Here is a 20,306-nt window from a genome sequence, read left to right as displayed (position 1 = left end):
CTGGGACTAGAGGTGTGAACAACTACTCCTGGCCCAGAATATTTTTTAATATTATTTTTCCCCCAGATTTCCTCTCCTTCATTTTCTCTATTCTTTTATTCTTAAAACACATACTAGTTGTGTGTTAACCTCTAGGACTGATCCTCTAGTTTTCTTTCATCTTCGGGTTTTCATATTTTTGGATTTTTGTTCTTTCACAGAAATTTCCTCAACTTCTAACTTTTTGCTGAAATTTCAGATGTCATAATTTTAATTTCCAATAACATATTTTATTCTCTGATTTTTTTTTTAGTTGTTGGTGCTGATGTTAAACCATCACTTTTTATTTCAGTGATGCAGTTTATTCTCTTATATTTGAGGATTTTAATTATAATTTAAAAAATTCTCTGTCACATTTCTGTTTCTTCCAAGTGCCTTCTTGTCTATTTTGGCCTTTGTCTTTCATTTGTATTTATTATTTACCCATTAAGTATTTACCAAGCACCTCCATGTACTGGGCATTGTTATAATAGCTTGGCCTAGATCCATGAACAAATCCAACAAAAATCCTTGCCCTCTTGGAGTTTACTGAGGAAGCCAGAAAATAAATAAACAATAAGCAGATGATATTATAAGAATATAATATAAGCTGGGGATGGTAGCTCACACCTGTAATCCCAGGGACTCAGGAGGCTCAGGCAAGGCGGACTGCTTAAGGCCAGGAGTTCAAGAGCAGCCTGCGCAACATAGCAAGACCCCCTCTCTCTATTAAAAAAAGTTTAAAAATTAGGCATGTGTGGTGGTGCATACCTAGCTACTTGGGAGGCTGAAGTAGGAGGATTGATTGAGCCTAGGAGTTCAAGGCTTCAGTGAGCTATGATCATGCCACTATACTCCAGCCTGGGCAACAGAAAAAGACCCCAACTCAAAAAAAAAAAAAAAAAAGAGAAAATCATATATTATGTTAGAAGGTAATTGGTGCCAAAAAAAGAAAACAAAAGACAAAGGATAGCATTGTAAGAGGGTATGGGTGGGTTCCTGGAGGAGGGGGTGAGTTGTGTGGTCTGTGATGTACAATAGGGCCATGGGTGTAGGTCCCACTGAGAAGATGGCATTTGTGAACATGTAGAGAAAGAGCTCTTGGATCAGAGAGAATAGTCAGGGAGAATTCCCTAACTGGGGATATGCCTAGTAGGTTAGTCAGGAGGTCAGGGGACTGCAGAGGAGGAGCCTGGCAGGGAGTAGGAGGACAAGTCAGAGAGGTTATAGATGGCTGGGTCACAGTGGGCCTTAAAGGCCACTGTAGGGGACTGGCTCTTTCTCTGAGTGAAATGGAAAGTCATGACAGGATTTTAAGCAAAAGAGTAACATGATCTTACATTTTAAAAGGATAACCCTGTCTGCTTTGCAGAGAAGAGTCTGAATGGAGGCATTGGTAGGAGCAGAAAATTCATTTAGAAAGCTATAGCAACAATTCAGGCAAGAAATGATGATGGCTGTATGGCAGAAGTTTTGCTCCTTAGCTCAGCTAAAACTGGGTTCTCGTCACGTGGCCAGGAAAGATTAGGTGTGTGGACACATTGAAGGGTGAGTAGAGGGGAATTTACTGGATGTAAAGAAGAATAAAAAAACAAACCTCTCAGCAAAGCGAGAGGGGGTCCTACTCACAGATTGATTCCAGGTCACCACCACGACGAGCTGAAGAGACCAGGCTCCTCCCCGTGCACAAGGTGCGAACTTCCGTGGCTTCACCCCGTTCCCCCAGTGCGCTCGTGGGGATTATTCAGTAAGAATCAGTGGGGAAAGAGCAGGCAAACAGGGACAGTTCTCTCTCAGGGTGGCGGGTTTCATCCGGCACCAGCAGTCCGGCCTTCCAGCCTTCTGGCTGTTTTAGACTTGAGGGTCTGGTTTCACCAGGGACCCTTGGCGGCCTCCTGTCTCTGTCAGCTAGAGCCAGGGAGATAGCTGTGAAATGATGGGAAGTGGTCAGGCTCTGGATATACTCTGAGGGTAGAGCCAGTAGAATTTTTTGACATTATGAATGTGAAGTGTGAGAACAGTCAAGAATGACTCTTGGATTATTGGCCTGAGCATCCATCCCAAAGGATGGCATCCCGATGATCTGAGATGGAGAAGGCTACAGGAGAATCGCTTTTGGGAAAGAATTAGGAGGTTCAGTCTTGACTTACTGTGTCTGAGATGTGACGTATACCACCGTCAAGGAGAGGCCATAAGCATTATGATCTACTAAGCTATTTGGATTGTTTATGATTGCATCATAAGCTGATAAATACATTGTTGTTTACACCTCCAAGTAGAGAGGCAGCTGGATAAACAAATCTGCATTTTAGGAGAGAGACTGGATGAAATCACTTAGGGGAGTGTGTGTAGGTGTGTTAGTCCGTTTTCATGCTGCCATAGAGACATACCCGAGATTGAGCAATTTACAAAACAAAGAGGCTTAACTGGACTCACAGTTCTATGTGGATTGGGAAGCCTCACAATCATGGAGGAAGGCAAGGAGGAGCAAGTCACATCTTATGTGGATGGCAGCAGGCAAAAAATGAGAGAGCTTGTGCAGGCAAATGCCTCTTTAAAAAAACCATCAGATCTTTTTTTTTTTTTTGAGATGGAGTCTCACTCTGTCATCCAGACTGGAATGCAGTAGCTGCAATCTTGGCTCACTGCAACCTCTGCCTCCCAGGTTCGAGCGATTCTTGTGCCTCAGCCTCCAGAGTAGCTGGGACTATAGGCGCCCACCACCATGCCCAGCTAATTTTTTGTATTTTTAGTAGAGACGGAGTTTCACCATGTTGGCCTGGCTGGTCTCGAATGCCTGAACTCAGGTGATCTGCCTGCCTTGGCCTCCCCAAATGCTGGGATTACAGCCGTGAGCCACTGCACCTGGCCTAAAACCATCAGATCTTGTGAGACATATTCACTATCACAAGAATAACACGGGAAAGACTTGCCTCATGATTCAGTTACCTCTCACCAGGTCCCTCCCACAACATGTGGGAATTCAAGATGAGATTGTGGTGGGGACACAGCCAAACCATATCAGTAGGTAAAGAAGAAAAGAGGACTCAGCCCTGATGGCATCAGGAGGTCAAGACGATGACAAGGGTCCTGCAGAGAAATCTGAGCAAAGGAATCTTAGAGGTTTTACCCAAACATCAGGTATTCATAACTCTCAAGTGACTGTCTGTGCACATTTAAGAAAGAGGGATTAGAGAGTGATGTGGAAACTGGAAACTCCATGTGCATGACTGAGCTTACTATTGATCAGGAGGCAGCTTTCTTCTGTAGAACCCCCAAAGTGTCTGTAGGTCATCTTTTTGGTACCACTTAGTTTCTCTAGAGAAAACTCTTTAAACTTCCTTCAGGGATTGAGGGAAAGAGAGGTGGAGATAGGATAATAGGCCTAACTTTGGAGAGTGCAGTGGGTAAAGGCTGGAAGTTTTTCAACTGTGCAGTGTTCAGTATGCAGATTCTGACTGTTTTCAGGACAGAATTTTACCCCCACCCTCTATCGTTCCTCAAGTCCCCAAGAGAGTCTCTGGTTGTGTTTCTCCAGGCAATAAGCTTCCCACCTCCTGTGACGGGGAGCAGGGTGGGGCTCAGGAGTGGGAAGCAGAGGTGGAGGGCTGCTACGCCCTCCTTATTCAGTCTTTCAACCACTCTTATGTTCCAGCCTTTGGCCTCTAAGGTACCTGTGGCACGCAATTCCTGAGCCTCTTTTGGTTCTGGGGTAAGGATGGTCTCGGTTTTCATTGCTTCTTCCTTCCGCAGGCACGTAGGTTTTGGCTTTCTGCACTCTGCCAGTCCAGCCACTGTTCCTCCATGTGCTGTCTTTCCTGCAGAAATTTGCTAATGTCTCTCTTCCACTCTTGAGAGCTTGTTTGGAGGTTCTAGCAGGGGAGCACAGCTACTCATACACTCATTCTCCCCTATCAGGGATGGTCGTCCTCTCTGGCCGAGTGTGCAGCTTCGGGAGGGGTACACATGGAGTGGGGAGGGAAGAAGGAAACACCCGCCTCGCCAGCCGATCAGCCAAATCAGCCCTGGCAATTGATGGGGTGACAGATGTCGCAGCCAGATCACCCTCACTTCCTCTCTTCTACTTTTGTGTCTGTTCTCATTCTCTTTGTTCTTGATTACTCATCTATTTTTTCTTCTTCAGAAGTGAGAAGAAAAGGACATGGGTTCAATCTACCACGTTTAGCAGGAAGTCATCATGATATGTTTTTGACATCCTGTGCACAACCATTTTCCCTTGTCAACAAAATGCGCAAACTCTATAAAATGTATAAAGAGATTCATGTATGTATTTATTTATTTTTAGACAAAATCTCACTCTGTCACCCAGGCTGAAGTGCAGTGGTGTGATCTCGGCTCACTGCCACCTCGGCCTCCTGGGTTCAAGTGATTCTCCTGCCTCAGCCTCCTGAGTAGCTGGACTACAGGCACGTGTCATCATGCCTGGCTACTTTTTTTATTTTTAGTAGAGATGGGGTTTTACCATGTTGGCCAGGCTGGTCTCAAACTCCTGACCTCAAATGATCCACCTGCTTTGGCCTCCCAAAATGCTGGGATTACAGCCACAATGCCCAGCCTGAAGAGATTCATTCTGAGCCAGATATGAGTGACCATAGCCCACGACACAGCCCTCAGGAGGTCCTGAGAACATGTGCCCAGTTTGCTTGGGGTGCAACTTAGTTTTATACATTTTAGGGAGATATGAAACTTGAATCTCTCAAATGCATTTAAGAAATACATGGTTTTGTCCAGAAAAGTGGAACAATTTGAAGTAGGTGAGGTGGGGGTAGGGGGTTTTCAGCTTATAGGTAGATTTAAAATTTTTCCTGGTTGACAAGTGGTTGAGTTTATCTAAAGACCTGGGATCAGTAGAAGGGAATGTCTGGGTTAAGATAAAGGATTATGAGACCAAAGTTCTTATTTGCAAAGGAAGCCTTCAGATAGTAGGCTTCAGAGAGAATAGGTTGTAAAATGTTTCTTATCAGACTTAAAGTCTGTGTTGCTGTTAATGCTGAAGAGGTATAATGGGGTATATCCAACCCTCACTTTACAGTCTGTCAGGTTAAATTTTAAAAGGGCCCTAGCTGAGGAGGAAGTCCATTCAGATGGTTGGGGGGCCTTAGAATTTAATTTTTGGTTTATACCCTATTCAACAGAGAAAGAACATCACGCTCAAAGCCTTCAGCAATCAATAGTATCTAACTAGAATTTAGTAACTTTTTGTTTTCATTGGATTTATTTTTATACTTATCCTTTATTTAGAAAGTTATACTCTTTCTGCACTTGTAATGATGTAAAATTTATTTTTTCCTAATTTAAGCAAAAAAGAAGTTGATTTGTAGAAAGATAGTGGTACGTTGAAAGGCTAAAATTTTGACAGTGTTAGATTCATGCTTGAAGTTTGGGAGACACTATACTATTTATAAAAATCATTACAGGAGGAAATTCCAGATCTTCCCACTTTGTCTTTCATGATCTGAAAACTTCTTGGGAACTACCGGGTATCCAGCAGGCTAAGTCCCTGGGACACTTCTTGGTTCTATTTTTATTCTCATAGTTTCCACAAATTCGAGTTTCTTTGAAGTTATTTTGCTCTCCCTCCTCGTCTATATCTGGAATCCTCTTGTCCTAGGAATAAAACTGAACACCATTTCCAAGTATTTCTCTCAAGTTACTATTTATAAAGTAAATACAGTATACAAACCCAGCTTCCTTGTTAGAAATGTCTTGTTTTGTTGGATTAATCATGGTAGAACAGAGAGTGTTTAAAAATGATGACCAATAATCAGTGCAGATTTGAAGCCAGGAAATACCTCGAGCAGCAACACAGTAGCTGTTCCCCTGGCTTCTCACTGAAGAGTGAATGGGGATGGCCTCACTGCATACTTCAGATTTCTTCTTGAATTTTCCATAGCACTAGCCCAATTTTTGCCTTGGATTCTCAGGTGTAGGATAAATCTGGCCAAACCAGATCACAGTCATTGCTTGCAAAGCCTTTTAGACTTTATCTTAGGGCAGAATTCCCTGGGATAACCAGTTCAGTCCAAAGCCTGCTTGGTTATCTGTTCTTTTCTCTGGAGAAGGAATGTACTGTCTTTTTTGGCTCTCCTGGACTAGAAGCACTGGTTTCCCTTTGCCTCTTTGGAAGGTCTTAGAGCTTAGAGATTCAACCTTTTCCTTATTCTTTTCTCCTGCTGATTTTGCCCTCAGCATGGCCAAGAAGCCCAAAGTTTTGGCTAATTCTATCTTTAGGTGGACCTCGACATCTCATCAGCAGTCACTTCCAGGTCCACTGATACCAAAGGACTGTTTCTTGTTCAAAGGTCATCTCAGGCTGGGTATCTATTTGTGAGCTCAGCTGATATGGAGTCCAGCCTTTCTGAGTTACTAGCCCTGGGCTCTGCTGAACTTAGAAAATTCTATCTCATCTAATATGAGCACCTTGATCCCTTTAGATTAAAGGCTTTTTATAAAATCAAAAAAGTAGATCCAAGTAATAAATTCATCTTCTCACAATTTAAATACATTTCCTCTGATTCTACCTTCACTGGAAAAGGAGAATGGTTGACCTCACTCCTTTTCATGTGCTTAAAGACCGTTATTAAGCATCTTTCACCTTCTGGATTTTGAGGCTAGGGAACACTAATTCTTCAGCTTTTTTTCCCCCAACGATATAGAAATTTTGGTTGTTCTCTTTAGACAAAAAATTTTAATATTATTTCTACACCTGGAGTCTAGTTGTGTACCTAGTATATTAATAATGGTTTCTTTGGTGCTGGTTAAGACAGAATAATTGCCTCTTAGTTCTTGCGAATGCACTCCTATTTACTTAATGTTGAATTTTTCAGTTCCTGTTCCAAAATTAACCTGCCACAAGGCACAGGTAAGCCTGATCATCATGAATTTCGGTACCCTTTAGAAATATTAGCCTTAGCCAGGCGCGGTGGCTCACACCTGTAATCCCAGCACTTTGAAAGGCTGAGGAGGGCAGATCACCTGAGGTCAGGAGTTCGAGACCAGCCTGGCCAACATGGTGAAACCCCGTCTCTACCAAAAATACAAAATTAGTCAGGTGTGGTGGCGTGCGCCTGTAGTCCCAGGCTTAGGCAAGAGAATTGCTTAAACCCGGGAGGTGGAGGTTGCAGTGAGCCGAGATCACGCCACCGCACTCCAGCCTCCTGGGCTGAAGAGTGACACTCCAACTCAAAAAAAAAAGAAAAAGAAAAAGAAATATTAGCCTCTTCTTACTCTACTCTGATTTTGTATTCTTTATATTTTATTAACTTTTTAATGTCATTTTGAATTCTGATCCTGAAATTTGGAAATTAAAACTAGTGACCTTAATGCATGTCTTAAAAACTATGGAGAAAAAGAAAATTTACAAGAATAGTGATTTTTCAGATATTCTCCAACTGTAAGATTACAGTAGTGTAGGCCACTGACTTTTGTAATAAATAGAAAAAACTGGGGGAAAAAAGAGACAGTAAACATATTCCTATTTTCTTACAAGTGTAATCATCATGGACAATAGCAAGAAGCACTAGGTGCCCTTATCCACTGCGTTATTATAAAGGACTGGGTGGCCAGGAGCAGTGGCCTACATCTGTAATCCCAGCACTTTGGGAGGCCAAGGCAGGTGGATCACTTGAGGTCAGGAGTTTGAGACCAGCCTGGCCAACATGGTAAAACCTTGTCTCTACTAAAAAATATAAAAATTAGCTGAGCGTGGTGGCACATGCCTGTAATCCCAGCTACTAGGGAGGCTGAGGCAGGAGAATTGCTTGAACCTGGGAGGCGGAGGTTGCAGTGAGTCAAGATGGCACCACTGCACTCCAGCCTGGGCAACAGAGTGAGAATCCATCTCAAAAAAAAAGGGGTGGGGTATTCCCCCAGAATGACAGAGTGACTCTCTATGATGAGCTCCTCAAACTCCAGTGTCCTTACAAACATCAAGCAGCATCTGTCACATAAGCCGGGTGATTCTCCAGGTGGTCAGGGGACAGGAGGCAGCTGGGATATGGAGGAAGTGCAAATCTCCCTTCTCTGCATGCTCCTCATGTTCCCTGCGAGCAGCACCACTTAAGGGCAGTGGTGGGACTCATGCCTTCCTGCCACCAGCTGCCACCTCCCTATTGTGTCCCCACTCAGAGTTACTTGACAAGGAGCAGTATAGACAGTTACACATCTTTATAAAAAGATTAACTCCAGCCACCTCTCATCCCCAAGCCTTTTCTGGGCATATTAACCTGTTGCTCTGATCCCAGTCAGTATAATCATCCAAAAGACCGCCCGGGGTCCAAAGTCAGAAGACCAAGGCCGGGTCATCCATTCACAGTGCAAGCGGTTCATAGCGGTGTGCAGCCCACTGCTTCAGGATGAGTCACCTAAACAAGAGGAGAAAGAATCAGGAGCAAACAAAAAACCTGCAAGAAGAGAACATCCTTTGAATTGCTTTGTCTGTTTTTATTTAGAAAAAGATCTACTATGAGCATGGCATTAGAAATGCCTCATGAGGTTTTCCCTTAGAAAAATGTTTCAGATATTCTGAACAAAGTTCTTGTAAGCAAAGTTGCATATTGTGCTCATTAGACGTGGTCAAATAGAAGAAATATTCATAAAAAGTTTTAGGCCAGAGGTCTCCCAAGTGATGTGCCCACATAGAAGGAATACGCTAAGTAATCCACTGTGAGGGTGAGGAAAATTTTGGAGCATCTATTTATACTTATTCTTAAAATCCTATCCTTTGTCAATTTTTTTTTTTTTGAGACAGAATCTTGCTCTTTTGCTCAGGCTGGAGTGCAGTGACATGATCTTGGCTCACTGCAACTTCTGCCTCCTGGGTTCAAGCAATTCTTCTGCCTCAGCCTCCTGGGACTACAGACATGCACCACTGAGCTCAGCTAATTTTTGTATTTTTAGTAGATTCAGGGTTTTATCATATTGGCCAGGCTGGTCTTGAATTCCTGACCTCAAATGATCCACCTGCCTTGGCCTCCCAAAGTGCTAGGGTTACAGGCATGAACCATTGTGCCCAGCCTTAAATTTTTTAAAAAAATTTAATTTTTTTATAGAGATGAGGTCTCTCTGTGTTACCCAGGCTGGTCTTGAACTCCCGGCTCAAACAATTCTCCTGCCTCTCTGCCTCCCAAAGGCCTGGGATTACAGGCATGAGCCAGCATTCCCAGTCCCATAATGAATATGATATTCTTTTCCAGTTGAATGCATTAGCTGTGCTAATGGATAAATCCCAGATTCTCCATGGTTTAACACAGTGGAAATTCATGTCTTGCTCAAGTCCCGTCCTGTGTGGAAGCTCCTTGATGTGGGCCTCTCTGCTACAGGAGGATGTGTGCATATTTTTATGGGGTTGTATAACTGTTGGGGCTATGCAATCAGAAAAGTTTGGAGACTAGTATTGAAGGAACTGTCACATTTGGAGCTGCCAGGCCACAGTTTGATTCTTTTCCCCACCACAAATAACGTAAGCTTTGTAGTATACCTATTGACTGAGACAAGGCCCAAGTAGCACTTGGTTTGGGGCCATCCTGACTGCTCCTGGCTACCAGATCCAGGTTGGAATCTGCAGTAGTTCTATGTCCTGAGCCCCCAGGACCCAGGCTCCATGGTATTGGGATGGACAACGAGAGGTCTCAGCGGCTTTAACTACTCAACCTCCACAGTGCCCAACAGACCGTCCCTTAGAGTGACCAACTCTTTCCGGTTCTTCTAGGTCTTACTCAGTTTTAGCACTTATAGCTCCATGTCCCCCTAAACTCCTCAGTCCCAGGCAAACCAAGATAGCTTTCATGGGAAGCTTCAATATCAAAGGAGCATGGGATTATTGCACAAAGAGGGTTCTTGCCAGGTAATAAGTAGACACAGCTTGTTTTCCCTCAGTGTGGACATGCACGAGAGGGGACAGTGGTCATAATCAACTATACCCGCTGTTCTCACAGGAAGTGAAGATTGACAGCTGCTGCAGGCTGTTTGCTGTCCCATTTGGGAAATTTTCCTGAGGATCCCCTATAACAAGAAGATAGAATATATCTGCTTTCATGACTTAAAAGAGGTTATAAATTATTTTCATGTTGGTTTTCATGTCAGTGAAGCTGTAATTAGCCACTGACAGGATTGTCAAGAAGTAATTTTCAGAGTTTGGTCCCCTTTAGTTAAACATGCCTGCTGACAGCTTACTGAGGACGTGTTATTGTGGGACACCATCCAGGCCTGGAGGAACGCAGAGTCAGGGAGAAGGATGTGGTCACATGGCAGAGGGGCTGGAGGAGGTAACAATGAGCAGGCAGAATGGGATTCCAGGTATTTGAAGACCAAGCAATACTTGATGCTTTCACCAGGGCAGGAGCTGGGAATACTGTTAGCAAGAAACAGGGCACCTGACTGGCAGTCAGATAATTATTTTCAATCTCTGAAAGATGATAGCAAGAAATGGGCAGTCTCATTTCCAAGGGACTAAGGCTTGAGACAGGTCAGCAAAAGAGGGACCAGGGTGAAAGTGCGGTGAGCACAGCTGGGACGTGAGGACGGGGTGAGCTCAGCAGTGACCAACCACTTGTAGGGGACAAAGGGACCTATTTGTTGAGAAAGAAAGGTGCAGAGAGCTGCTCCCGTACTCCAGCTGTTGCCATCCTGTGAGCACAAATGCAGTTGCAACCACCTAGTGCTCACCCAGGATCCCAGCACCTCCCTTCCCTAGCTTCTCAATTCCTTCTAGGAATACAGGGGATGTTCTCAGGGACACAATCCCTCCTGGCAAGAAATTGAAGGAAGGGGCTATGCCACTCCCTTGCTCCCGAGTCCTCTGTGAGTGTGATACCCTTCCTGGGTTCTGGAGTGCCTTCCACAACTGCCAGGAGCTGCTCTGGGGTTTGTGGCAGAGGGAGATTAAGGGTGTGACTTTCCCCGACTCTGTCTCTTCTGTCATCTGAGGCATGGCACTGCTTGTGTCTGGAATCTCACCAAGCCTTTCATGAGGAAGATCCATCGGTTTCTGTTCTGGTCTCTGGTTTCCCATTAGGTGTGAAACTAGTTCGCTAGCTTGTGGGGGCAGGGGAAACCCCAAAACATTCCCACTACAGCTTCTAGAAAGTTGTAGTTATAGTTTGTTAGAGGGAATAAAACATCCCTTTTATTTCCTTTCTCCTTGCTCAAAGACCTTCTTCCTCTTTCAATTAAGAGACACAAAAGCACACATGCCTATCAGCTTATATGGACAGATACCCAAAGAGCTTCTGCCCTTTGTGGTTTGGACTTAATTAGGATATTCTTATACAATATTATCTCTTTGTCCCCAGATGCCAAACCAAGGCTACTAGCTCACTGAAAAGAAAAACTTCTAAATAATTAGACTTTTATGAAGGCTAACGGGCTATTTTTGAAGGTGCTTTAAAAAAATCTCAAGACTGAGTACAGGGGCTCATGCCGATAATCTCAGCACTTTGGGGGGTCATGGTGGGTGGATCACCTGAGGTCGGGAGTTTGAGACCAGCCTGACCAACAAGGAGAAACCCTGTGTCTACTAAAAACACAAAAGTAGCCAGGTGTGGTGGTGCATGCTTGTAATTCCAGCTACACGGGAAGCTGAGGCAGGAGAATCGCTTGAACCCAGTGAGTCGAGATCAAGCCATTGCACTCCAGCCTGGGCAACAAGAACAAAACTCCATCTCAATAAATAAATAAATAAATAAATAAAATAAATCTCGTCACACCTGATTTTGAATTAAAATATGATGTGGAAAAACTTGATGCGTACATTTGGAATAATTTAAGCTGTATTACAAAACAATAAACGATGCGACAATTGTGTTATGTTTCAAAAAAAGTTCATATAAAATTTCAGTGAGTGTGGAAGGATTAGAGCCTTCCTCTGCTACTACTCCATTTTACCTCCTGGGAAACAGGTCTATGGATTTAGCCAAGGAAAAAGAAACATGGGCATGCTATTTATTCTTTACATAGCTGTAATATAAAGTACAAATGTTATAAAGTATCTTTTCACTTAACCTATCATCGCCACTTAAAAAGGTATTAATGAGAAGACAACCATCAGAAGCAAAATCATGCCAAGAATGAGAAGCAGCAGGAAGAAAATCTTTGGTTACTTCTCTGAGTTCTGGAAAGTTGTAGTTACAGTTTGTTAGAGTATCAGTGTTAGGCTTCAGATAAGACATTCCTTGGGTCACTGGTGGGCTTTTGGATGGTAATGACAACAGTCAGAAAAGGAAGGAGAAAGCATTTTTGCATTTACAATATCCATTTCCAATGTTTTAGGGGACTGATGGTCACCTGCCTGGCCTTTAGAGATGTGTGTGGGTAACCTCACTGTTGTCTTTGCTGATGGGGTTAAAATTTTCCATATGTGCTTCAGGACTCTTCCTCAGCCATGTCTTTCTATGAGCATTGAGTTTGTTAATTATGCATGTTTCTTACCCAGCTTTAAAAGATGATTGAGTTATTAATGGGGAGTTTCTTCCCACATAGTTGAGGGATAAGCTGATAAGGTTGAGCTGACCTAGCCACAATTTTCTGTGGGATTATGAAGAATGAGGGAGGAATTATGCTTTGTAATTATGGTTTTTTTTTTAATTCAGAAAAAAAATCACCTATGATGACCCAGGCTAAATGACCCCGGTCTTTAACAACCAGCATCATCTATTTCTATGTCAATTGCCTTGTAATATTAAGTATTCCAACTTTGAGGCTTACTGAAGGAAAGATATGGGGTCATTTATAATCCTGTAGACTATGACCTTCTACCAGGATCTACTCAAGACCTCATCACACATTACATTCAACTTCTTTCTCGTGGTGAAATTATCAGCAAAGAGCTCAACCAACCTAACCAAGATCACTTGGAGGTGTGCCTTAGGAAGGAGAATAAATGTAATTCATCTTTTTCTCCTTTGTTATCTGCAGAAGAATTAATTTATAGTTCCCAGAGAACTATTCCCTTTTGCTTAAATTAGTGTCAGATTTTCCATCCAAGTCTTCTATAAACACAGGCAATAGGACTTGACATTAGGACAGGGCTTTGGAATCTGGAGATGGATGCTGTCTATCTTTGATTTTCTGCAGTGTATGTTGGTCTAGGCTCTCAAGACTTAGATTCTTCCTCCATAAAATAGGAATGAAATCTGCTCATTCATTTACTTCAGGAGATTTTAAGGGAATTGTTTAAAGAGCATTTTTTAATGTTCTGGGTAACTCAAGTGGAAGGCAGTGGATGTAGGGAATTTTTAAGATGAGAAATCTCTTGAATATGAATTGAGTAATCTCTTAGTTTCTTCAGATAAGATATAGAGTGATCTTTAGGCTCAGGAGGCCTGTCTTTTGGGAAGGTGCTGTGGCTCACTTCTACCACTGGCAACTTATATGTAGGAAAATGATTCTTGGCCCTGCTCTGAGGTTTAAACAATGTTCAACCTTGAAAGATTGATTTTAAATGTAAGGATCATTTCAACTCTTTCGTAAGTTCTTATATTGCTTTTATTAAAATAGGCTGAACATTTACCTCTAGATGAAAAAAATCAATGCTTTAGTGTATAGTTTTCTCATAAAATAACGTATGCCTTTTTTTTTTTTTTTGCAGACAAAACTGTGTGGAGTTTTATCCTATATTCATAATTACATTGTGGATGGCTGGATGGTATTTCAACCAAGGTAATGTTAAAATACAGTCAACTGTGTTCTAATGATGACTATGGTGCTTAAACAATTAAGGAGCAGATATGCGGCCAGGCACGGTGACTTGCACCTGTAATCCCAGAACTTTGGGAGGCCCAGGTGGGCGGATCACCTGAGGTCAGGTGTTTGAGACCAGCCTGGCCAACGTGGTGAAACCCTGTCTCTGCCAAGAATATAAAAATTAGCCAGGCGTGGTGGTATGCACCTGTAGTCCCAGCTACTCAGGAGGCTGAGGCAGGAGAATCCCTTGAACATGAAGGCTGAGGTTGCAGTGAGCTGAGATTATGCCACTGCACTGCAGCCTGGGTGACAAAGACTCTGTCTCAAAAAAAAAAACCAAACAAACAAAAAAAGAAGCAGATAGGCAACTATATATCTACCAAACCTGGAGACTAAAGAAAATAAGCAATGTGTGCATCTGAGTGCTATGTTGCAGATATATGAACTTTGGCTTTATTCTGATTTAATTCAGTAATGAAAAAAATATTGAGACAAACTATATGCTAGGTACTCAAGGATGAAAACAACATGAGCTTTGTCTTCATATCTAATAATCTATAGTTGACTCTTGAACAATGCAGAGGTTGGGGTGCTGACCTCTATACACAGTAGAAAATCTGCATGTAACTTTTGACTCCCCAGAAACTGAACTATTAATATCCTATTGGCCAGGAAGCCTTACTGAGAAGTCTGCTAATACATATTTTGCATGTTTTATGTTTTATTTACTGTATTCTTGCAATAAAGCTAGAGAAAAGAAAATGTTATTAAAATCATAAGGAAGAGCAAATATATTTACTCTTTATTAAGTGGAACTGGACCATCATAAAGGTCTTCATTCTCATTTTCATGTTGAGTAAGCTGAGGAAGAGGAAGAAAAGGGGTTGGTTTTGCTGTCTCAAGGGTGGCAGAGTCAGAAAAGTTGAAAGAGGTGGAAGGGAAGACAGGATTGGCAGGTGCAGTAGGTATAAATTTATAGAAATATCATTTCTGGCATTTTTGCTTTTTTTCTTAAAAATGTTTCTATACAGTACCAGTCCTTCTTCCACTGTTGCCTTTAGTTTCAGTGTTTGTATCATAGACAGGCCCATGTCATACAAGCAGTAAACAAGCAGTCTTGAATCATCAGAAGCCCTCTGCCAGATTGTCTAATGTCACTTTGTTTTCTGGTACTGCCTCTTCTGTTTTCTTCCTTATCATCTGGCAGTGGTTCAGAGCACTTGTCTCCACCAAGTCATCTTCTGTTAATTCATCTGGTGTGGTGTCTACTAGCTCTTGAATTTCTCAAAGATTCATATCTTGAAACCCTTTATTCCTCACCTTTTTTGCCGTAGGCACTATCTCTTTCATGATTTCCTTGATTGGCTCTGTTGTAAATCCTGTGAGTGCCATGTACAATGTCTGTACACAGTGTTCTCCAATAGGAATTTATTGTTTCAGGCTTGATGGCTTTCACAACCTTCCTATAACAATGCTGGCATCTTCAATGGTGTAATCCTTGAAGACATTCATAATGCTCTATCAGGTTCTCTTCCATAACATTGACGATCCTTTCCATAGAATACCTTGTGCAATGAACTTTAAAGGTCCTGATAATCCTTGATTTAGAGGCTGACTTAAAGATGTTGTGTTTGGGGTAAGTAGACAACTTTTATGCCTTTAGCATTGAACTTACAGGATTCTGAGTGGTCAGGGACATTGTCCAATATCAAAAGAATGTTAGAAGGTAATCTCATCCTGACTTCAGGGACAAAGCGTTGATGGAACCAATCCAGAAAAAGGGTTCTTGTTGTCCAAGCTTTTTTTTTTTGTACATCAAATGACTGGAAGGTACTCAGGGGGTTAACAACTTTACAGATAACGACAGTCCTGATTATAAACCTGACTGCATTTACACAAAACAGTAGAGTTAGCCTACCTTTCTGCCTTAAATCCTGGAGATTGCTTCTCTTCTTTACTAATAAATATCCTGTGTGACTTTTTTTTTTCCCAGGACAGGGCACTTTTGTCTGCATTAAAAACCTGTTTAGGCAGATATCCTTTCTCCTCAATGATTTTCTTAATGGTGCCTGGGAACTCATGTATTGCTTCTTTGTTGATAGAAGCTGCTTCTCCTGCTATCTTGATATAACAAGCTGAACTTCTTTCTAAAATTATCAAACCATCCTTTGCTGGCATTAAATTCTTCAGCTTTAGAGCCTTCATCTTCCTTTTCCTTTTGTCACATAAGGATTTTGCTTTTTCTTGAATCCTATTAGAATCTATAAGTATGCATTTCTTATAGCAATCCTGCCCCCACATAAAAGCTGCATTTTCAATATGAGATAAAAAGATATTTTGAAAAAAGTGCAAGGTTTTTGCCTTTTTGTAAAACACTGGTTCTTGCACTGAATTCATTTATTTTGCAATCTTGCAATGGTGGTCAACCACAGCTCACACCTGCAGACCTCAATCTATGACACATATTAAGCCATTCAATTTTTTCTTGTAATGTCATGACTTTTCTCTGCTTTTTGGGAGCACTTTCAGCACCACTAGTAGCAATTTGTTTGGGTCTCGTGGCATTATTCAAGGCTTATGGTATTGCACTAAACATGGTGAAAAATAGGCAAAAACGCTGAGAGATCACTTTTTACTGCAATACGCAATTTGCTGGAGGGAAGAACTTCTCAGGTGGAGATGTTAGCCTTATCTTTTAAGCAGATACTTGCAACACTTGAGCTCACTGCAATAGCAAAGGAGGTGGCTACAAAATAATTACAGTAGTATAGTATTACTATAGTTAATTTTATGCAGTTATGATTTAATACTGCATTTTTACATTTATTTACATTTCTCTCAACTACAAATGGCACCATGTATTATGGTCTGTGTGTGCTTTGATAAATTTCAACTTTTTATAAGAGAGAGAGATATATATATATATAGGCTTTCTGCTAAAGCTTTTTAAAAAATTTGTATATATTTTATGATAGTAAATGATAAAATAGACCAGTATCTACATCTATTTTATGCATTTGTGACATACCTAACTTTTTTCTAATTTTTCAGTATTTCTGGGCTATGTGGTTCATTTGTGAGTTTTGTGAAATTGTCACAAATCTCCAAAATGTTTTCCAATATATTTATGTATTTATTTTTGTAAACCCACTTGCTGCACAATCCAATATATTTATAAATTGTATAATGTATAAATGTCTTTGTTTATAATGTATAAATGGACCTGTGGAATTCGAACCCATGTTGTTCAAGGGTCACCTGTAACTCTAATTAATTGAAGGAACAGGACACAGAGTGAGCAATTCACATTAATACTTATAGCTGGCCAGGCCCAGAGGCTTATACCTGTAATCTCAGCAATTTGGGAGGCTGAGGTGGAGGGATTGCTTGAGGCCAGAAATTCAAGACCAGCCTGGGCAACAAAGGAGACCCTGTGTCTACAAATCTTTTTTTAAAAAACTATCTGGTCACACATGTGGTCCCAGCTACTTGGGAGGCTGAGGTGGGAGGATCTCTCGAGCCCAAGAGTTTCAGGCCTCAGTGAATCATGACAGTGCCACTGCACTCCAGCATGGGTGACAGAGTGAGACCCTGTCTCAAAAAGAAAATAATCATGATTATTATTATAGCTATTATTTATTGAGCACTTACTATGTGCCAGGTACTGTTTTTAAGTTTTATGCATACATTGTGCCATGTGTAAGATTTACAGGATTTAAAGCCTTCATATGAACAAGGGCCTATAATTAATTTCTACTTTAAAGATGAGGAAGCTGAGGTACAGAGATGTTAGATAATTTGCCCAGCTTGACATTCACCAATGTGGGGAAAATGTCCCTTTCAAGTGCAGAGCAGGTCTATAGGCATTTGTGTCAACAACCCATGCACTTTTTCTTAAAGGTCTCCAAGCATGTAGTGAGGTTGCTTGTATGTAGTGACTCAACAAACATCCACTTTCTATTTGACTGGGGTATCCTTGGTGAGCTGAGGGCTTTCTCCTAACTTGGCTTATGTGTTTAACAGTGAGTCAGACGAGCCCCTGCTACCTTAGTAGGAGAAATTCAATCCCCTTTTTCTGGTAACTTTCACTGCCTCATTTTGGTCTGTACTTGATTGCCAAGATTTAAATAAACCAAAATCCAGCTGCTTTCAAATGCAGCCCCATCACTCTCTTTCTTGTAGTTTTTACTATGAACTGAGGCATTTCGGGTACGATGTCCTTTAGAGAAAGACTTCTTCACTTTATTCTAACTCATACTTGTGTCACTTAAGGGCATGAATGAAAGCAGCTGTTCCTTGTCATGTGAAAGCACATTAATAACTAATAAGAAAGTGCCTTTTGGTAATGGGACTCTGTCTCTGTCATTTGACCTTTTGGATTTCTCTGTGATGGGCTGAATGAGGCAGACTGCCTGTCAGAAAGGATTTCTTGAGTATCTTGTCAGAAATTTCTTTTAATTCTTTCTCATCCAACATAAGTCACCTACTAGCTGTTCCTGAACTGTTCTCATTGGCTTTCTGGGAGGAACTCACTAGACAGGGAGTCTCAAAACAGATCCATGTTGAGAACCCTTCAGCTTCCTCAGACTCTGGTGGCTCTATCAGCTCTTCTTTCCCAGCTCTTTGCTTGGGCCCCTCTTTCCTGTCCCTCTGGCCACAGTACAGATGTCATCCCCTCCAGAGGCCTTCCCTTACCCCATTTTGGCAGGCTCCTCCAGTTCCTCTCTCGCCCATCCCTCTCAATTTCTTTCACAGCACTTTCAAGTTTGTACTTTTCTTCTTATTTTTTCTTGTTGTCTGTCTTTGCTGAAAGAATATATACTCTATGAAGTCAGGGAACTTGTATCTTTTTCACTGCCAACCTCAATTCTTAAAGTAATACTTGGTTTACGGTAGACATGGAGCTGGGTGTGGTGGTTCATATCTGTAATCCTAGCACTTGGGGAGGCCAAGACAGGAGGATGACTTGAGCCCAGAAGTTCGAGACTAGCCTGGGCAACATAGAGAGGCCTTGTCTCTACAAAAAAGTTAAAAAATTGGATAGACGTGGTGGCATAAGCCTGTGGTCCCAGCTAATTAGGAGGCTGAGGTGGGAGGATCGCTTGAGCCCGGGAGGTCACGGCTGTAGTGAGTCATGATCATGCCACACATTCCTGCTTGGGTGATAGAGCAAGACCCTGTCTCAAGAAAAAAAAATTATTTTACTTGTGGCCAAGTAAAATAATAGACTTAATTTAATCTAACATATCACAGTCCCACACATAGACTCTAAATGTTTACAATAGGGCTCTGGCAATGTACATCTGTGAGGTGCTGAGGAAGAGAGTGGGGCCGTAACATAGGGAAGACATTGATATTTTTCACTAAATGGGATGATAGAACATCATCATATTGTATTTCACATTTCTTTTTGAGATAAAATTTATATGTAATAAAATGCATAAATCTTCAATGAATTTTGAGAAGTACACATACCTGTGTGGTCCAAACCTCTGTCAAGATCTAGAATGTGGCCAGGCGCGGCGGCTCATGCCTGTAATCCCAGCACTTAGGGAGGCCGAGGCGGGCAGATCACAAGGTCAAGAGATCAAGACCATCCTGGCCAACATGGTGAAACCCTGCTTCTACTAAAAGGGTGTGGTGACACGCACCTGTAGTCTCAGCTACTCAGGAGGCTGAGGCAGGAGAATTGCTTGAACCCAGGAGGCAGAGATTGCAGTGAGCTGAGATTGCGCCACTGCACTCCAGCCTGGCGCCTGGAGACAGAGCAAGACTCTGTCTCAAAAAAAAAAAAAAAAAAAAATCTAGAACATGACAACCACCCAGAAAATCCTCCTGCTTCTCCCAGTCAGGCCCCATTCTCACTCCCTTCCAGATGCAAGCACTTCTGATTTTTTTCATCATTTAATATTGTCCATTCTAGAACTTCATGTAATTGGAATCATGCAGTGTGTAGCCTTTGGAATGCTCCATTCACTCAGCAAAATGTTTTTAGTAGATTCACTGTGTTGCACGTATCTGTTTCTTTTCATGGCTGAGTAGCATTCCATTGAATAGACTCTATCACAGCTTGGTTATTAATTCTCCTGTTGATAGACTTCTGGGCTGTTTCCAGTTTTTGGCTATTATGAATAAAGCTGCAATTAACATTCTTAAACAAGTCCTTTTATGAACATGTGTTTTCATTTCTCTTGGGTAAATGCATAGGAATGAGATTGCTGAGTCAAATGGTATGCTCCATTTTATAAGAAACTACCAGAACTTTTCCCAAAGTGGCTGTACTATTTTGCATTCCTGCCAATGATGTATGAGGATTCCAATTGCTCCACATCCTCAGCATTTTGTGATGTTTTTGTTTGTTGGTTGGTTGGATTTTTACAATTTTAGCCATTCTGGTGGATGTGTGATGGTGCCATTTCATTATAGATTTTTTTTTTTCAGACGGAGTCTCAATTTGTTGCCCAGGCTGGAGTGCAGTGGCATGATCTTGACTCACTGCAACCTCTGCCTCCTGTGTTCAAGTGATTCTTCTGCCTCAGCCTCCCGAGTAGCTGGGATTACAGGTGCATGCCACCATGCCTGGCTAA

The 20,306-nt window shown here is 41.8% G+C and overlaps 1 protein-coding gene across 8 annotated transcripts in view; it reads left to right on the top strand.

The window, feature by feature from the left end:
• Positions 1-20,306, top strand: part of MGST2 (microsomal glutathione S-transferase 2) — an 81,876-nt gene that overhangs the window by 16,873 nt on the left and 44,697 nt on the right. For all 8 annotated transcript variants that reach the window (XR_010345373.1, XM_012443210.2, XM_012443213.3 and 5 more), the window contains one exon: positions 13,625-13,695. Coding sequence is in view for 7 of the 8 variants with exons in the window: in XM_012443210.2 (XP_012298633.1) it covers positions 13,625-13,695 (71 nt within the window). In the remaining variant the exon portion in view is untranslated. The remainder of the gene's footprint in view (positions 1-13,624; positions 13,696-20,306) is intronic.

This window comes from Aotus nancymaae, unplaced genomic scaffold, assembly GCF_030222135.1.
Source record: "Aotus nancymaae isolate 86718 unplaced genomic scaffold, 86718_ANA_hifiasm-v0.15.2.pri h1tg000033l, whole genome shotgun sequence".
Classification (NCBI taxonomy): Eukaryota; Metazoa; Chordata; class Mammalia; order Primates; family Aotidae; genus Aotus; species Aotus nancymaae.
The sequence above is the reverse complement of the archived record's forward strand: the minus strand, read 5'-3'. Positions and strand labels throughout refer to the sequence as shown.